Here is a 15,399-nt window from a genome sequence, read left to right on the forward strand (position 1 = left end):
CCACCAGTCCAAAAAATTACTTTACTCTCTATCTCACAACATGAACATTCCAGCCCTAAATCCAAATCTATTCCATAATCAAGCCCATGAACATGAATGCCACCTAATTAACTTTGTACATATTAATTAACAAAGAGAAAATATATTGATTCTTTCACGCAGCTGCTGATGAGAAACTGTTAACATGCAAGTTAGAGGCTTTCTGCTTTCTCATATCCACATTAAGTATGTATCTGTGCCTCTGCTTGGCATCTCTACTATGGTTATAGAAGACAGGTATCAGGTTTGCCTAACAGACCAGTTTTGTGGCAGAACAATTTTGGAAGTACTGATGCAGAAATCCAAAAAAGCCCGGTCACTCGTGAATCATGATTGGGAGCAGTGGCTGCTGGAAGCAGGAAATTTTAAATAACGCAAATGTGGGGCAGATGATCTCCTACCAGGCAATAATTTCGATGATTAAATTATTTTTTGTTCATCCCTGTAATTGTGCATAGTTGAGTGACAGAACAATTCCAAATCTTCTAATCACTAAAAATGCCTATACACACTATACAACAAACTGCTTTTCTATATGTCCATATTCAACAGCCTTGACAGGCAAATGTACACAAATTACCATATAGTTACCAACCAAATAGTTACTACTTTTATTAGAGGACTATGCTTATTGTGTTTAGGTTCTACTAGCTTAGTAATGTTATTCTCTATATAATTGTAAGTACACTTTTAGTCATCTTCCACCTCAGTGGCAAGTTGCCCCCCACCTCCCACTTCCTAAAATTTAAAGAATAAAAAAAAAAAAATGAAAAGGTACTCGTTGGCAGGAAAACAGATAATATACTTATCTTTCCTTGACTTTTTTTGTGGATGCAAGTGAGGCTGATGTTAACCTGTTTACGGGCAGATCTCTGAGAGTGTTGAATGAACCAAAATTTCACAAGATGATGATTCTGCAATTTGCTGTACTGTCTTGTGATATTTTGGCTACTGAGCATTCCCAGGTATTCTGTTGGCCGAAGGATGACATCATTACCCTGCAATATGGAAGTTTCAGAAGGGTGAGTAATCTATATCTCCCCCACTGGTGCTTTTCAGAGAGGGGAGGGGGGCACAACGTATAAAAGACCATTGCCAATGAAGTGAAAGGTCTAATTAAAAAAAAAAAAAAAAAAAAAATTTAAATAAACACAACAGAAAAATACCTTAAAATAGAAGCTCTTGCACTTGGGAATCCAGGTATGAAACCACTTGAGATTTCCTGAAATAAATATCGGCAGCACATTATTAATCAGAATTTGTTGGCACTATTATAACAATTTTTATAATTGTTAGTTTAACTTCTAGTGTTGGGAAGATACTGGAGAATTTATTAAAATACCACATAGATGAGATCTTGCTGGAATATTTTTATTTTTTTTTAACAATAAAGGTGCTCTATTCAATATGGAAATTGCATTATTGCATTACAGGAGAATACAAATCAGGCAATGTCATTAACATACAGTCCAGAAGCAACATTCATAAACAAAAATGGACACTAAGGGAGCCAGTTGCAAATTCCTATTTATTTCCAACTTTAGCTTTACTTAACAGTATTTAGCTATATGTTGCAAAGCTCTACAGCCCCGGTAAACCACTATTCCCCTCATAAAGGGTAATTTATGCTGTAGTACAACACGTCAGCATGGGGGGTGGAAGAAGGCAGGTCCCTCATCCCAGGTTACAGTCCAAGGTTTCCCACCCTCACACCAGGGGAAATATTAGGTCAGTGTCCAGGGGGCTCAAAACTTCTCATACCTCCAGGCACATCCCCTGTTAGAGTTTGTTAATTTGTATAATGGAAGAGCCTCAGCCACCATCCTCTCCCAAACAGAAAAATCTGGCAGAGATGAGGAAACCCATTTTAGTAGGATCGCCTTTTTAGCATAGTACAGAAGATCTGCTATGAGTAACTTAGAATGATGCGAGCATTGCTCATTATCTGGAATCCCTAGTAAGGCCAAGTCTGGGGTAGGTGTTAAATCAAGTTGCAGTCTAAGGTTAATTTCAGCAAATATAGCTTGCCAATATGACACTATGACAGGGCATTCCTAGAACGTATGCATACAAGATCCTGTGTGGAGGTTACAATGGGGACAACTGGGGTCAAGGTTCGGGAACATCCACTAAATTCTCACAGGGGTGTAGTACACCCTGTGGAGAAACTTTCCTCGAGTTAGTTTGTCCCTAGATGAAATGACAAGTTTGGAACCCTGCTCCAGACACTCCTTCCATGTCTTCCTATCCAAAGAAGGAATGTCTTCTTGCCAGTAATCCCAGAGTGTTTCCATTTTGTCCCAGTTGTACAAAGGAGTGTGCTATAGAGGGTGGACAGGGGTTTGTCTTGTACACCTGGAGACAACATATTCTCAATAGGATCCATTAGGATAGTTGGAGGCTGGGGAAACTGAGCCCTGGCTTTTTGCCGCAATTGTAGTGGAAACAAATATTTTAAATAACAGACAGCATGGATTTATGAAAGACAAAAGTTGTCAAGCAAATAGGACTTTTTTATGAGAAGGTAAGTAAAACCTTGGACAGAGGGGTGGCTGTGGATGTGGTATAATTGGATTTTGCAAAAGCACACGGCTAATGTGTCAGGTAAAGTCTACAGGTTTGGAGAGATCAGTTTGTAAATGGATAGAAAGCTGGCTTAAAGACCGAATTCTGAGAGTAGCGGTTAATGACTCTTACTCTGAAATTGTCCTTTGGTACCCCAAGGTTCAGGGTTGGGACCCTTACGATTTAAAATAGTCATTATAATATTATATATATATATATATATATATATATATATATATATATATATATATATATACATATATACACATATACACACACATTTATAAATGGTATACGGTCTGGGATTAAAAGTACCATTTTAGTCCTTGCAGATGACACCAAGCTATGCAGTGGAATAATGTCCTTACATAATGTCTCCAATATACAAGCCAACCTCAATGCACTGTTTAATTGGGCTGCTGTGAGGCAGATGAGGTTTAATATTGATAAATGTAAAGTTATGCACTTGGAGGCCAAGAATATGCATGCAGTATAACATACTAGGGAAGTACAACTGGTGGAGAAGGATCTGGGTGTTTTGGTAGATCATAAGCTTAAAAATAGCTTGCAATGGCGTGGCCTGGAGCTTCATGGTGTAGGACGTGCTGAGTGAGAGCTCCGTCTGAGACCTCATCCTTTTACCTTATCCTTTGGGGATTTTTCTTTGCTATTTACTGTACAGACGCCCGGGAACCTTGTGCTCACTTTGTGCCTCATGTCGCCGACTAAAAGACCCTCCGAGGCGGCCGCCAAGCTGGCTAAGTTCCGCCACGAGGGCCAGGGCGCGACAGAGCAAGATGGCGCCGGCCCCGCTTCTACCGCGGAGGAGTCTCCTGCAAACGACACCGCCAAGATCCTTGAGGCCGTCTCCTCCTGCCAAACCGCCCTCACTACCAAGATAGAGGAGGTTAAGATGGACATCTCCCATATTCGGCATGACCTGCAGAAGCTGAGGGACAGGGTGTCCGAGGCCGAACGAAGAGTGGAACACGTGGAGACGGACATCCCTCCTCTACAACATTCGGTCGAACGTTTGCAGCACCAGCTTAGTGTCGTCCTTCACAAGCAGGACGACATGGAAAATAGACTTCGACGTTGCAATCTTCGTTTCGTGGGTCTCCCGGAACGATCGGAGGGCTCCGACCCTCCCACCTACCTGGAAAACCTCCTCGTTAAAACCTTCGGCAGGGAATCCTTCTCCTCCACGTTCGTGATCGAACGAGCGCATCGTCTGGCGGCTCGTCCGCCTCCAGCCGGCGCACCCCCGCGGACTTTTATTGCCAAGCTACTTAACTACAGAGACCGGGATACGGTGCTTCGTCTCACCCGCGAACGTGGAAATATCCCGGTTGACAATGTTACGGTGGCAGTGTTCCCAGATTTCTCGGCGGAGGTCCAACGAAAACGAGCACAATTTACGGAGGTCAAGCGCCAGCTGCGAGTTCGCCATTTGCCATATGCAATGTTGTTTCCAGCTCGACTCCGGGTGACCCGCGAGGGCAAGACCTATTTCTTTGAAGATCCTGCTGCGGCCTCGTCATGGTTGGAACGGGATGCGGTGCAAGGCCCTGCTTGAAAGCTGACCACTACAGCCCCTGAGTAGTGCCTACCTATCCACCTTGGCTACCGTGAGTGATCCCTGCTCTCTCCTGTTCCCTCTGCTATACCCCCCCTCTTTTTTCTCCTTTGACCCTATGGACTGCCTCCATTTTTGCTGCTATCACCCCCTGTATTGGAGAACGCTGTGCTGATTGCCCTCTGCGGTGACCGCCGCTGAACTCTCTCTGTGCCCTGGACTTACAGTTCCTGCTTCCCCTCCTTTGCCAGCCTCCCGTGCACCCTTCATTGTTTTCTTTATGGTGAACACCGGTGTGATGGCGCAGATCGTGAGGGGGGACATGTTCTGGGACGTGCTACCCTTGCCCTTGTTTCGCTCCATTTTTTCACTCTCCCCTCTCTCCCTTCCCTCCCTATTTCTACTGATGCACACGGAGGTAACCATGTACTGCTCGAACTCCTTGTCTCCCCTACTTGGCCCATTTTTCCACATGCCTGGGTTCCCCCTCCCCCCCCCTTTTTTATTCCCCCCCCCCCCCCTTTTTTTTTTTTTTTTCTCCCCTGTCTGCCCCACGCGCTATGCTTTTATTTGGTCTCTCAGACGACCTGCTGACTCTTGCTCTGGAAAGTACACCCCCTGCAACCCGCTGCACTGTCTGTTCTGCAGTTTGTTATAATTGCGCCCATGTTTGTGTTGTTTCCCTGGCCAGCAGTCACTACCGCGGCTGCGGCGAGTGACAGTTTTTTTGTTTTGCCCCGCTGGTCCAGAGTAGGCATTGTTATGACTGTTTTACTGGTTGTATGTGTTTTATATTGTGTTATTTACAGCTGTAATTTTACTGCAAATGTGTTCTTGTATGTGTTGCTGCCAGCCAGGGAGGATCCAGGGGTTGCCCAGGCGCCCTGCATGCCCGAACTTCCTGGGCCGGGGGCCTACACTAGTCTAATCTGTGCCGACATGTTCCATGGCTGCGCTTAAATTTGCAACCTGGAATGTCAGGGGCCTTGGCGCTAAACCCAAGAGATTAGCCGTCCTTACTCACCTCAAACGCCTGAAAGTGGACATCTCGATCCTCGTCGAGACTCACCTTACAGGCCAGTCCCAAAGGGCGCTTAGAAAACCTTGGGTCGGCTGGATGTACAGCGCCCCTCACACTTCCCATTCCCGAGGTGTAGCCATCTTAATTGCTAAAACTGTGCAGTTCCAGTTACATGACCTATGCTCAGACCCTCACGGTAGATTTCTATTCTTACATGCCACTGTGAGCGGCCTGACGATGCTTATTATGGCGTTTTACATACCACCGCCCTTCCAGTTTCAGGCCCTGCACGAAGGTCTCACTTTTATGACCAAATTCCCTACAGTCCCGGTAATCTGGATAGGTGATTTCAACATGACCATCAACCCCGGCCTCGACCGACTTGGCGCACCTGACCGCACGTCTTCCCCCCCTCATACCACTAGGTTCGGTAGATTTGCAGCTGAACTGGCCATGACAGACTCCTGGAGACATAAGTATCCAACAGCACAGGCCTTTTCTTGCTTCACTCCCGCCCGCCGAGCTATGTCTCGTATAGACATGGCCCTGCTCTCTCCCTCCCTGCTTCCCGAATTATTGGAGGTCGGCTTTGACGCCAGGGTGCTGTCGGACCACTCCCCATACTGGTTGACGCTGAGACTGCCTGTGACTGTCCCCCCCCGTGTGTGGAGACTGAACCCCTTCTGGCTTACGGTTATCCCAGGTCTGGAGGACCTACAGAGGGAACTAGTTTTTTTTCTCCGTTCAAACTCGGGATCTGCGTCCCCTGGGTCAATATGGGAATCATTTAAGCTTCATGCTAGGCTGCTCCTGACCACTCGTATTAACAGGTACAAGGCTAATTCTAGACAGGCATTGACACAGGCTGAGGAGCGCCTACAATCCCTTGAGCAACTGTTTGTGACGGATCCTTCCCTGGAACATGCCACCCAGCTCCGCCTCCAGTCCCGACTGACTGATCACCTTCATTATGAGAAAGCGAAACAGGGCCTTTTCTTTAGTAGACAGCGTGTGTTTGAGCACGGCGAGCGGGCAAACTGCTAGCCTATATGGCCCGGCTTGACCATAGCCCTCCGGTGGTGGTTCAGCTCCGTGGCGCCGCCGACGACCTGATCTCCGACCCTGACCTGATTCTACGTGAGTTTAGAATGTTCTACTCCACTCTATATACCTCCACAACCCGACACACGCACGCTGACCTCACCCAATTTCTTCACTCCATAGATTTCCCCTCTATCAGCCCAGAGCAGAGATCCCTCCTGGAAGCCCCCATCTCCCCTGACTGTATTGCCGAGGCACTTGCCTCCCTCCCATCCTCCAAGGCGCCTGGCTCGGACGGGCTGCCCCTGGAATTTTATTCTCATTTTCAAGACACGCTAATCCCAGAACTGCACACATTATACACCCATATGTTTGATACAATGTCCCTTCCCGCCTCCATGGGAGAGGCCCTTGTTGTCCTTATACCCAAGCCCGGTAAGGACCCCTGCTACCCAGAGTCGTACCGCCCGATTTCCCTCCTGCAGCTGGATGTAAAAATCCTTGCTAAAATTCTGGCCCTGCGACTCAATAAAGTTGTCCTCAGCCTTATACATCCAGATCAAACGGGGTTCATGCCTAACAAAAATACTGCCTTCAATCTCCGCAGACTCTTTATGAATCTGCAGGCCACTCATGATAACATCGGCTCCCGGGTAGTCGTGAGTCTAGATGCCGCGAAGGCGTTTGACTCCGTTGAATGGAGTTATCTATGGGAATGCCTGACTAACTTTGGCTTTGGCCCTAACTTCATTAAGTGGATTCAGCTTTTATATAGCGCTCCCACTGCCCGGATCCAGGTTAATGGCAGGATCTCGGATCCTTTCCCTCTGTCCAGGGGTACTCGCCAGGGTTGCCCGTTATCCCCCCTCCTGTATGCCCTCGCGGTTGAGCCGCTGGCCATTGCCATTCGTGCTCACCCGCAAATTAAGGGCCTGCGTTCGGGCCTTTTGACGGAAACCCTCAGCTTATACGCTGACGATATGTTATTATACCTCGAAGACTCGGGTCCCTCTTTGCAAGCAGCCCTGCGACTGATAGAGCAGTTTGGGGAATACTCTGGACTACGTATTAACTGGTCCAAGTCCCAGATCCTCCCTTTAGACTTGGGTGCCCCGTCCGCTGATCAGGCGGCAATGCCCTTGGTCAGGGCGAGTCAGGTGAAATATTTGGGAGTGCAATGTTCACGATTGCTGACTGACTACACCCTTTTAAATGTGGAACCCTTATTCACCCTGCTCAAGCAAAAAACCCAGAGTGTAAACTTGGTCAAAATGATTCTCCTCCCCAAGCTGCTCTATGTGTTTTGGCATGCTCCCCTACGCATCCCTCTCAGAACCTTCAAATCCTTGGAGGCCATCTTAAACACGTTTGTTTGGGGTTCGTCTCGACACAAGCTCTCATGGAGTGTTCTGAAATGCCCTACCCACCTGGGCGGCACCGCCCTACCAGACCTGTACTATTATTATCTGGCCGCTCAACTGTCCCATTTCTACTATTTTAATCAGATTGACAAAGAGCGCTATGCCTCACTGGTATGCTCCCCGCACTACACTCTGGTCGTACACCCACTCCGTCTCCTTATGCGTGGCTCCGGGGGACCTTCCGTCCCGACGAGAGACAGGTTGTCCCACCATTGTTTGATTTGGCAGCAGGCCACGTCCATTACTGGGGCCCCTAGGTTTCACTCCCACACCCCCCTTTGGGACAATCCCCTACTTCCCGAGCTCTCTACGATCCCCGACCGCTCTGTGTGGCTGGCCGGGGGCGTTATCTTTCTGTCCCAAGTTATTACTAATGGCTCTGTCAGACCCTTCCAGGCCCTCAAAACTGACTTCAACCTCCCTAATAGAATGTTTTTTAGGTATCTTCAACTCCGCCATGCCCTTAGCTCTCAGTTTGGCTCCCATATCCCCAGGCTCGAAACACTTCCGATAGCAACAGCCGTGCTAGGTGATGACCCTAAGAAACTGATTTCTTTTTTTTACACCAACCTGCTCACGCCTGGGGCGACCGCCCGCGCCTACCGACTTAAGGCTAGATGGGAGGCCGACGTGGGGGTTATCGAGGACGCGGACTGGGAAACTGCACTTGACACCCCTAAGCTGGTCTCCCCTAAACTTTCTGACAGACTTACACACCTTTACATGCTACATAGGTCATACCTGACCCCTGGGCGGCTGTCCAAGTTTAGACCTGGCTATGATCCAACATGTCCTAAATGTGGTGATCCCCAGGCCACGTTCTACCATCTCCTTTGGTCCTGTCCTGAGTTGCAGGTTTACTGGAAGCAAATTGTTGACTTCCTCCACGACCAAATGGGCTCCCCTCTGACGCTATGCCCCCGCCAATGTTTGCTGGGGATTCTCCTCGCATCCGAGGAGGCAAGGATCCCGACTGTTTTCCTACAGGAGACCCTATACCTAGCCAGACTGCAGATAGCCCGCACCTGGTTGCGCTCTGCGCCCCCCACCGCCCGACAATGGAAGTCGGCTGTCAATGCCACTCTCCCCTATAAAAAACTGCTGTATATGCATAGAGGCTGCCCGAGCAAGTTTGCCAAGCTGTGGGATAAATGGATGGGGGATTCAGATACATGTACCGACTAGTGTAGCTTGTGGTCTGTACGCCTCCTTACACCTACCCGGGTTCGGCCCGGCAAGTCTAGCTGCCTCCGTGGTTGTAGGTGGGCTTCCCGCCCTCATAATAATGGTTTCCTGCTCCTCTCTGCGAATTACTTTGAGTAGGATGTACTATGGCTCGGCATATGACTCCCAACCTCTGAGTTCCTCTTTTCCCCCCATATCTGAACACACTGTATTGCCCCTTGCTTTTTATGTAATGTGCAACCTGTAAACAAAGAACCCCCCCCTCCTTGTGTTTTTCAGCCTGTGGTATTGTTAGCAGCTGTTTTCTATCCGTATATTTGGTGCATGTTGCACCCCCATATGTGTTACTGTTATCCTATGTATTTTGTATGCTCAATAAACGTTCTTTTTTCAAAAAAAAAAAAAAAAAAAAATAGCTTGCAATGCCAAGCAGCAGTTTTCAAAGTGAGCAAACTGCTTTCTTGTATTAAGAGAGATATGGACTCCACTGAGAAAGATAATTTTGCTCCTATACAAATCATAAAGACCTCAGAATATTGTCAGGAACCATGAATCCGACTGAGACAGAAATGCAGTAAAAATCACAACTTTTAATGTAAATGGTAAAAAAATGGTACAGATCAGTAAACATAGTCAAACATAAGCCAGGGATCGGAAGCCAATGCAGGTAGTCAGACAAGCTAGTAATCAGGAAACCAGAGATCAGCATAGTAGGGAGGCAGAAGAACAGGATCAGGAACCAGAAGGGACGTCAGCCAGACAAAGTCTTTTACACAAACACAGCAGAGAAAACTCCAGATAAGTTGACAAGGCGAATGCAGGAAAGGAATGAACAAGGCAGTTTAAATAGCCAAAAGGGGCTGGCTGTAGGCAGGACTGACGAGCTGATAATGATAATCAGGTGAGCTACTGAGGAATCAATGAGTGCTGACAATTCTCCGACAACTGAGCAGCCCAAGCACAGAAGAGAACTGCTAAGAGCCCAGCCCTGACAGTACCCCCTCCTCAACCACCCTTCCCCCTCGGAGGGGCACCAGGTTTGAAGGGAAAAGGTATATGGAAAGCATGGAGGAGGACAGAAGCATGTATGTCCGAAGATGAGACCCAAGAGCGTTCCTACAGAACGTACCCTTTCCAATTAACAAGGTACCATATGCGCCCATGGAACCTACGGGAGTCAATGATCAATTGTATCTCATACTCTTCATCGTTCTCAACCTGAACCAGGCGAGGACGTGGTACCGAGGTGGTGAAACGGTTGCACACCAAAGGTTTTAATAAAGAAACATGAAATACATTTGAAATACGCATGTTATATATAAGGTCTAATGCGTAAGGCTGATCCTACGGAGAATACAGAAAGGCCCAATATACCACAGTGCCAGTTTTAGTGAGAGAACATGGAGTCAGAGCTTATGAGATGACAGCCAGACCCTCTCCCCAACCTCGTAGGAAGGTGCAGGCAGGCGTTGGCAGTCAGTTTGAAGTCTGTACCTATCACTGCCAAGTTGCAAGGACACTTGGACCTGCACCCAAGTGGAATGGAGATCACGGAGATGCTCCTCTAATGCAGGAATTCTTTCAGGAACAAATGTGTTAGGCAACATGGCTGGTTGGAAACTATAAATTCACCATAAACTGAGACAATCGGAAAGCGGCAATGACAGCACTATTGTGAGCAAACTCCACCCAAGGTAAGAGGTCTGACCAGTTCTTATGATGGTCAGAAATATAGCAATGTAGGAACTGCTCCAAAGTTTGGTTGGCTCATTCCGTGGCTCCATTGGACTGTGGGCGATAAGCCGAGGAGAAGGAAAGCTGAATTCCAAACTGTGCACAAAAGGCTCACCAAAACCTGGGGACAAACCTGGAGACAAACTGGCTACCCCTGTGCGAGATGATAACCTTGGGTAGCCCATGTAACAGAAAGCTCTCCCAATTGAAAATGGATGCCAGTTCTTTGGATGAGACATCTTCGAGAACTGGCCAACCACCATAAGAATAATGGTGTTGCCCTGGGAGCTGGGCAACTCCACAATAAAATCCATAGCCAAGTGGGTCCAAGGCCTCTCTCCATTGGGTGTGGATTGTAGGAGGCCCACTGAAGGTGTTGTGGTGTTTTACTCTTAGCACACACAGAACAAGCGGTTACATTAGCGCAGAGGCATCTAGGCCACCAGAATTGTTAAAATAGACCAGATGAGCTGATTCTTCCCTGGGTGACCAGCTGCCTTGGGAGAATGGTATGTCTGGAGCAAAGCAGTGCAAAGATTCTCAAGGAAAAAGTAGCGGTCACAAGGTTTTTCAGGAGGAGAATGGATCTGAGCAGCAAGAATTCTGTCATCCAAAGGTGAATGCGATCTGGAGGTATCCACAGGAGTTGGAACAGACTCCATCTTGGAGGAGGAGGAAAACTGTCATGACAATGCATCAGCCCTTACATTCTTAGTACCGGTAAGAATGAGACTATGTAGTTGAAGCTTGACAGAAAAAGAGCCCATCGTGCCATTCTGGGAGATAAGCATTTCGCCTCAGACAAGAAGGTGTGATTCTTATGGTCAGTCAAAATGAAGACCAGCACAGTGGTACCCTCGAAGAGATGCCTCCATTCTTTAAGAGCTAAAATGATAGCTAGCAATTCTCTGTCCCCAATCTCGTAATTACATTCTGCAGGAGACAATTTTTTAGAAAAGTAGCCACAAGGTTATTATCTCTCAAACTCTGTAGCACATGGGAGACATCGGTGTAGTGGCTCACTAGGGATTTTGAATATATGAGAATATCATAGAGATAAACCACAACACATTGCTGCAACATATCTCGGAGGACATTATTGATGAATTTCTGAAAAACTGCAGGAGAGTTGCAGAGACAAAATGGCATTACAAAGTATTTGTAATGTCCGGTCCTGGTATTAAACGCAGTTTTCCATTCGTTGCCCTCCTTGATCCTCAGGAGATTGTATGATCCTCTCAAATCGAGCTTAGTGAAAACCATTGTTCCCTTGAGGTGGTCAAAAAATTCTGTGATCAATGAAATCGGATAAGCGTTCTTAACCGTGATGCGATTGAGACCCCTATAATCGATACAAGGTCTCAGTTGACCACTCTTCTTTTTCAACACCAGGTTCAAGGTCAATTGTGCAATCTTACGACCAGTGTGGAGGCAAACTACTGGCTTGACCTTTGTCAAAGACATCGCTAAATTTGCGGTAATCATCTGGCAAGAAGGAGAGTGAAGAGGTGCACAAGACCTTAATTATCTGATTCACAGCTGCTGGCGAGTGGATCCATCATATAGGGTAAGAGTACACCATCCCCTGCTCATTTATGAAGGTGGTGGCACGTCCCTTGGTCTTATTACACATGGATTGATGTGCATGTATTGAATAGAGGATAGCAGGAAAGATTGGCCGGTTGTTGCTTGTTGGCAGATTACAGCACCCAAAGATCTATAGACTTTATTCACTAATACGTTTTTCTTGTGCCGTTTTGTCTGGTATTGCCGTTTTTTGCTATATGCAGATATATGTAGTTATTATTGATTGTTATTATCATTCAATTGTAATTGTGTCTCACAGTGATTTTATTATACACTATGTGAACTTTACTCCTTGTCTCTAATATAAGTTAGTGCAGCTTTAATCATTGCGGATGGATATTCCGCAGTGAGATTATATAGCTGTTTGGGATACTATTTATTAAGATACACCGAGGATTAACATTTTAGAGTCCAAGTATACACTTGCACACTTATATTTCACTCTTTTGTGCTACTTTTCATTACACCTTTTGATGTGATTTTTTAATCGCATCATTTATATATTAAGTTTTATCTTTACACTTTACATTTGTTATCACCTTCACAATGTACACATTTCTCAGGACTCATATCTGAGATGTGGGACACGGTATAACACACTATTAGCGCTACACATTTCTTCTTTACACTTGTTTTTTTTAATGCATGAAACATTTTTTTTTTATTTGAATTTGAAAAATTGCGCAAATACCGTGCGAGATCAAAATTTTCAACTGCCACCATTTTATTCCCTAGGGTCTCTGCTAAAAAAAAAAGAAAAAACATATATAACGTTTAGGGGTTCTGAGTAATTTCCTAGCTAAAAAATTATGATTTTTAAAGGTAGGAGAGAAGTGTCAGAATTGACACGGTAGGCAAGTAGTTAAGAGTTTTTATATTATTATAGATGCCCATAGGTACCTGGTTTCAAGCATTTGGCTAGAGTGTGATTATAACTGATAAAGCAGGGGTTTAACAGACTAGCAGAACATCACCATCACACAGCTGAGCTATCAAACAAAATAACAATCACACACAATTCTGTTTTTATACAAATACACTTAAAAACCTACTGGTAAATCATTAGGAAATTCCTTTTTGAGTTCCATCAATGCAAGAAATGCAGCCTCCTTTTTAGCCAGCTTTTTTGATGTATGTGGTTTACTTTCAGGATATTTTTTGCCTTTGATTTCCGCTCTGCAAGTAAATCTGCAATTGAAATTGTTGAGAACAATGAAACAGTAAACTGCTACCTAATAAAATACAAAGGAACAAATATTATTTTAGGCTCATTCACTACATCCCAGGGCCTAAAGTCTGCCTCAGATGGGGATAACAAATTTTTATAGTGCAAAGGGCTAATATTCAGATGTACTAATCAGTAATCTGCTGAATACAATATGAAAAATTCAGGATATTGGTGCCGATTTATTAAAAACTCCTATTTAAAGGTAAATAGGAGTTTCAAAAACTAATACACACCTCAAATTCCACCACCTATGTGTGTCAACACTGCGCCAGCACCCAACCAAGGGGTGAATGCTAGGCATTTTACAGATGGAATTAAATCCCTAGAAAAGAATAAAGAAATTATTATACGACCGGCCGATAAGGGAGGTGGGGTTGTCATCTTGGACAGGTCCTTTTATGATAAACAATTAAGGGAACTATTGGGTGATACCAATACATATAAGAAGTTGGATGCAGACCCTACGAACCAATACCAAAACTAACTGGAGTCCCTAATTCAATGGGGTTATGGGAAGGGGGTGTTGAGTAGTAAAGAAGCGAAATATCTAGCTCCCAGTGTGTGCCGAATACCAGTGATTTACACCCTACCTAAAATCCACAAGGACCTGGAGGTTCCTCCTCCACGTCCAATTGTGAATGGGATTGGGTCAGTGACGGCTAGGTTGGGGGAATATTTGGATAAGTTCCTCCAGCCTAGTGTAAAAAATACACTAGCGTATCTGAGGGATACTACTGATCTTTTGAAATCATTGGGTGAAATATCTGTTCCCCCGATGGCCGAAGTATATTTAGTGACAGCTGATGTATCAAGTTTGTACACTATTATCCAACATGAGGAAGCCCTAGTAGCCCTGAATTGGGCGATGAGTAGGAGGGATGATGTCTCCCATGCTCGGAAGGTATTTGTGGGTCATGCCTTGGAGTTTTGCATGACCCACAACTACTTTTGGTATGGGGGCATTTTTTATTCCCAGTGTGTTGGTGTGGCAATGGGGGCAAAGTATGCTCCAAGCCTCGCCAACCTATTTATGGCTGAGTGGGAGGATAGGTTTGTCTTCCTGAACAAACCCCAACAGTTAATATTCTATTGTAGATTTATAGACAATCTGTTTTTTGTCTGGGTTGGCACTGAACCATCAGCCAGGGAATTCATTGAAAGATTGAATTCCAACTCTAATAATATCAGATTGGATTTTAACATCAGCTCTAAGAGTGTAAACTTTTTGGACCTTACCATAGAAAGGAAGGGGAGCCAAATGAAGACCACAGTATTTTTTAAGACCACGGACCGGAACAGTTTCTTGTCTACAAGAAGTGGGCATCATCCCTCTTGGATTAAGAACATCCCGAAAGGGCAGTTCTTGAGGGTTCGCCGCAATTGTACTACTGATGAGGACTATTTGATCCAGTCCGAGGTCCTAAGAAAGAGGTTCCTGCAGAAGGGGTACAATGTAACCGCTCTGGACACTACTATTAAAGAGATCGCTAATATACCTAGGGAGGTCTGCCTTCAGGGATGCAATAAGGGGGGTGAGATACAACATCAGTTTAAATTTCTATCGGGTTATCATCATCAGTATAGGGAGATCGAACAGATTTTTGCAAAACACTGGCATATTTTAGGGAGAGATAAGCATTTGGGACCATGCTTACCGGATCGTCCCAAGTTTATCTACAGAAAGGCCCCGAATATAGGGGATAAGATTGTTAAAAAAATAATTGATCCCCCGATTAGACAAACTATATCTAGTGAATTGAAGGGATTCTTCTCATGCAGAAGATGTATTTGCTGTAAAACCGTGAGAAACCTTAGTAGGGGGGCCACTATGGTAACCAATGGAGTGGGAGAAACCTTCCACATAAATTAATTTATGACATGTAACATGTCACATGTGGTATATCTATTATGGTGCCCCTGCAAGTTACTTTATGTGGGCCGGACTAAGAGGCTATTGAGGATACGCATCTCCGAACATTTAGCCAATATTCGGAAGGGATAT

At 45.4% G+C, this 15,399-nt stretch overlaps 1 protein-coding gene across 1 annotated transcript in view; it reads right to left on the reverse strand.

Annotated features, from left to right (window-relative positions):
- LOC143987598 (interferon-induced, double-stranded RNA-activated protein kinase-like) overlaps positions 1-15,399 on the reverse strand; it is a 329,449-nt gene that overhangs the window by 159,195 nt on the left and 154,855 nt on the right. Inside the window, exons 9-10 of the mRNA XM_077486452.1 lie at positions 13,222-13,357; positions 1,206-1,261 (exon numbers count right to left, since the gene is read on the reverse strand). Of these exons, the coding sequence (XP_077342578.1) occupies positions 1,206-1,261; positions 13,222-13,357 (192 nt within the window). The remainder of the gene's footprint in view (positions 1-1,205; positions 1,262-13,221; positions 13,358-15,399) is intronic.

Source organism: Lithobates pipiens, unplaced genomic scaffold (assembly GCF_037356315.1).
Source record: "Lithobates pipiens isolate NorthernLeopardFrog02 unplaced genomic scaffold, aLitPip1_a1.2 Scaffold_18, whole genome shotgun sequence".
Taxonomy (NCBI): domain Eukaryota; kingdom Metazoa; phylum Chordata; class Amphibia; order Anura; family Ranidae; genus Lithobates; species Lithobates pipiens.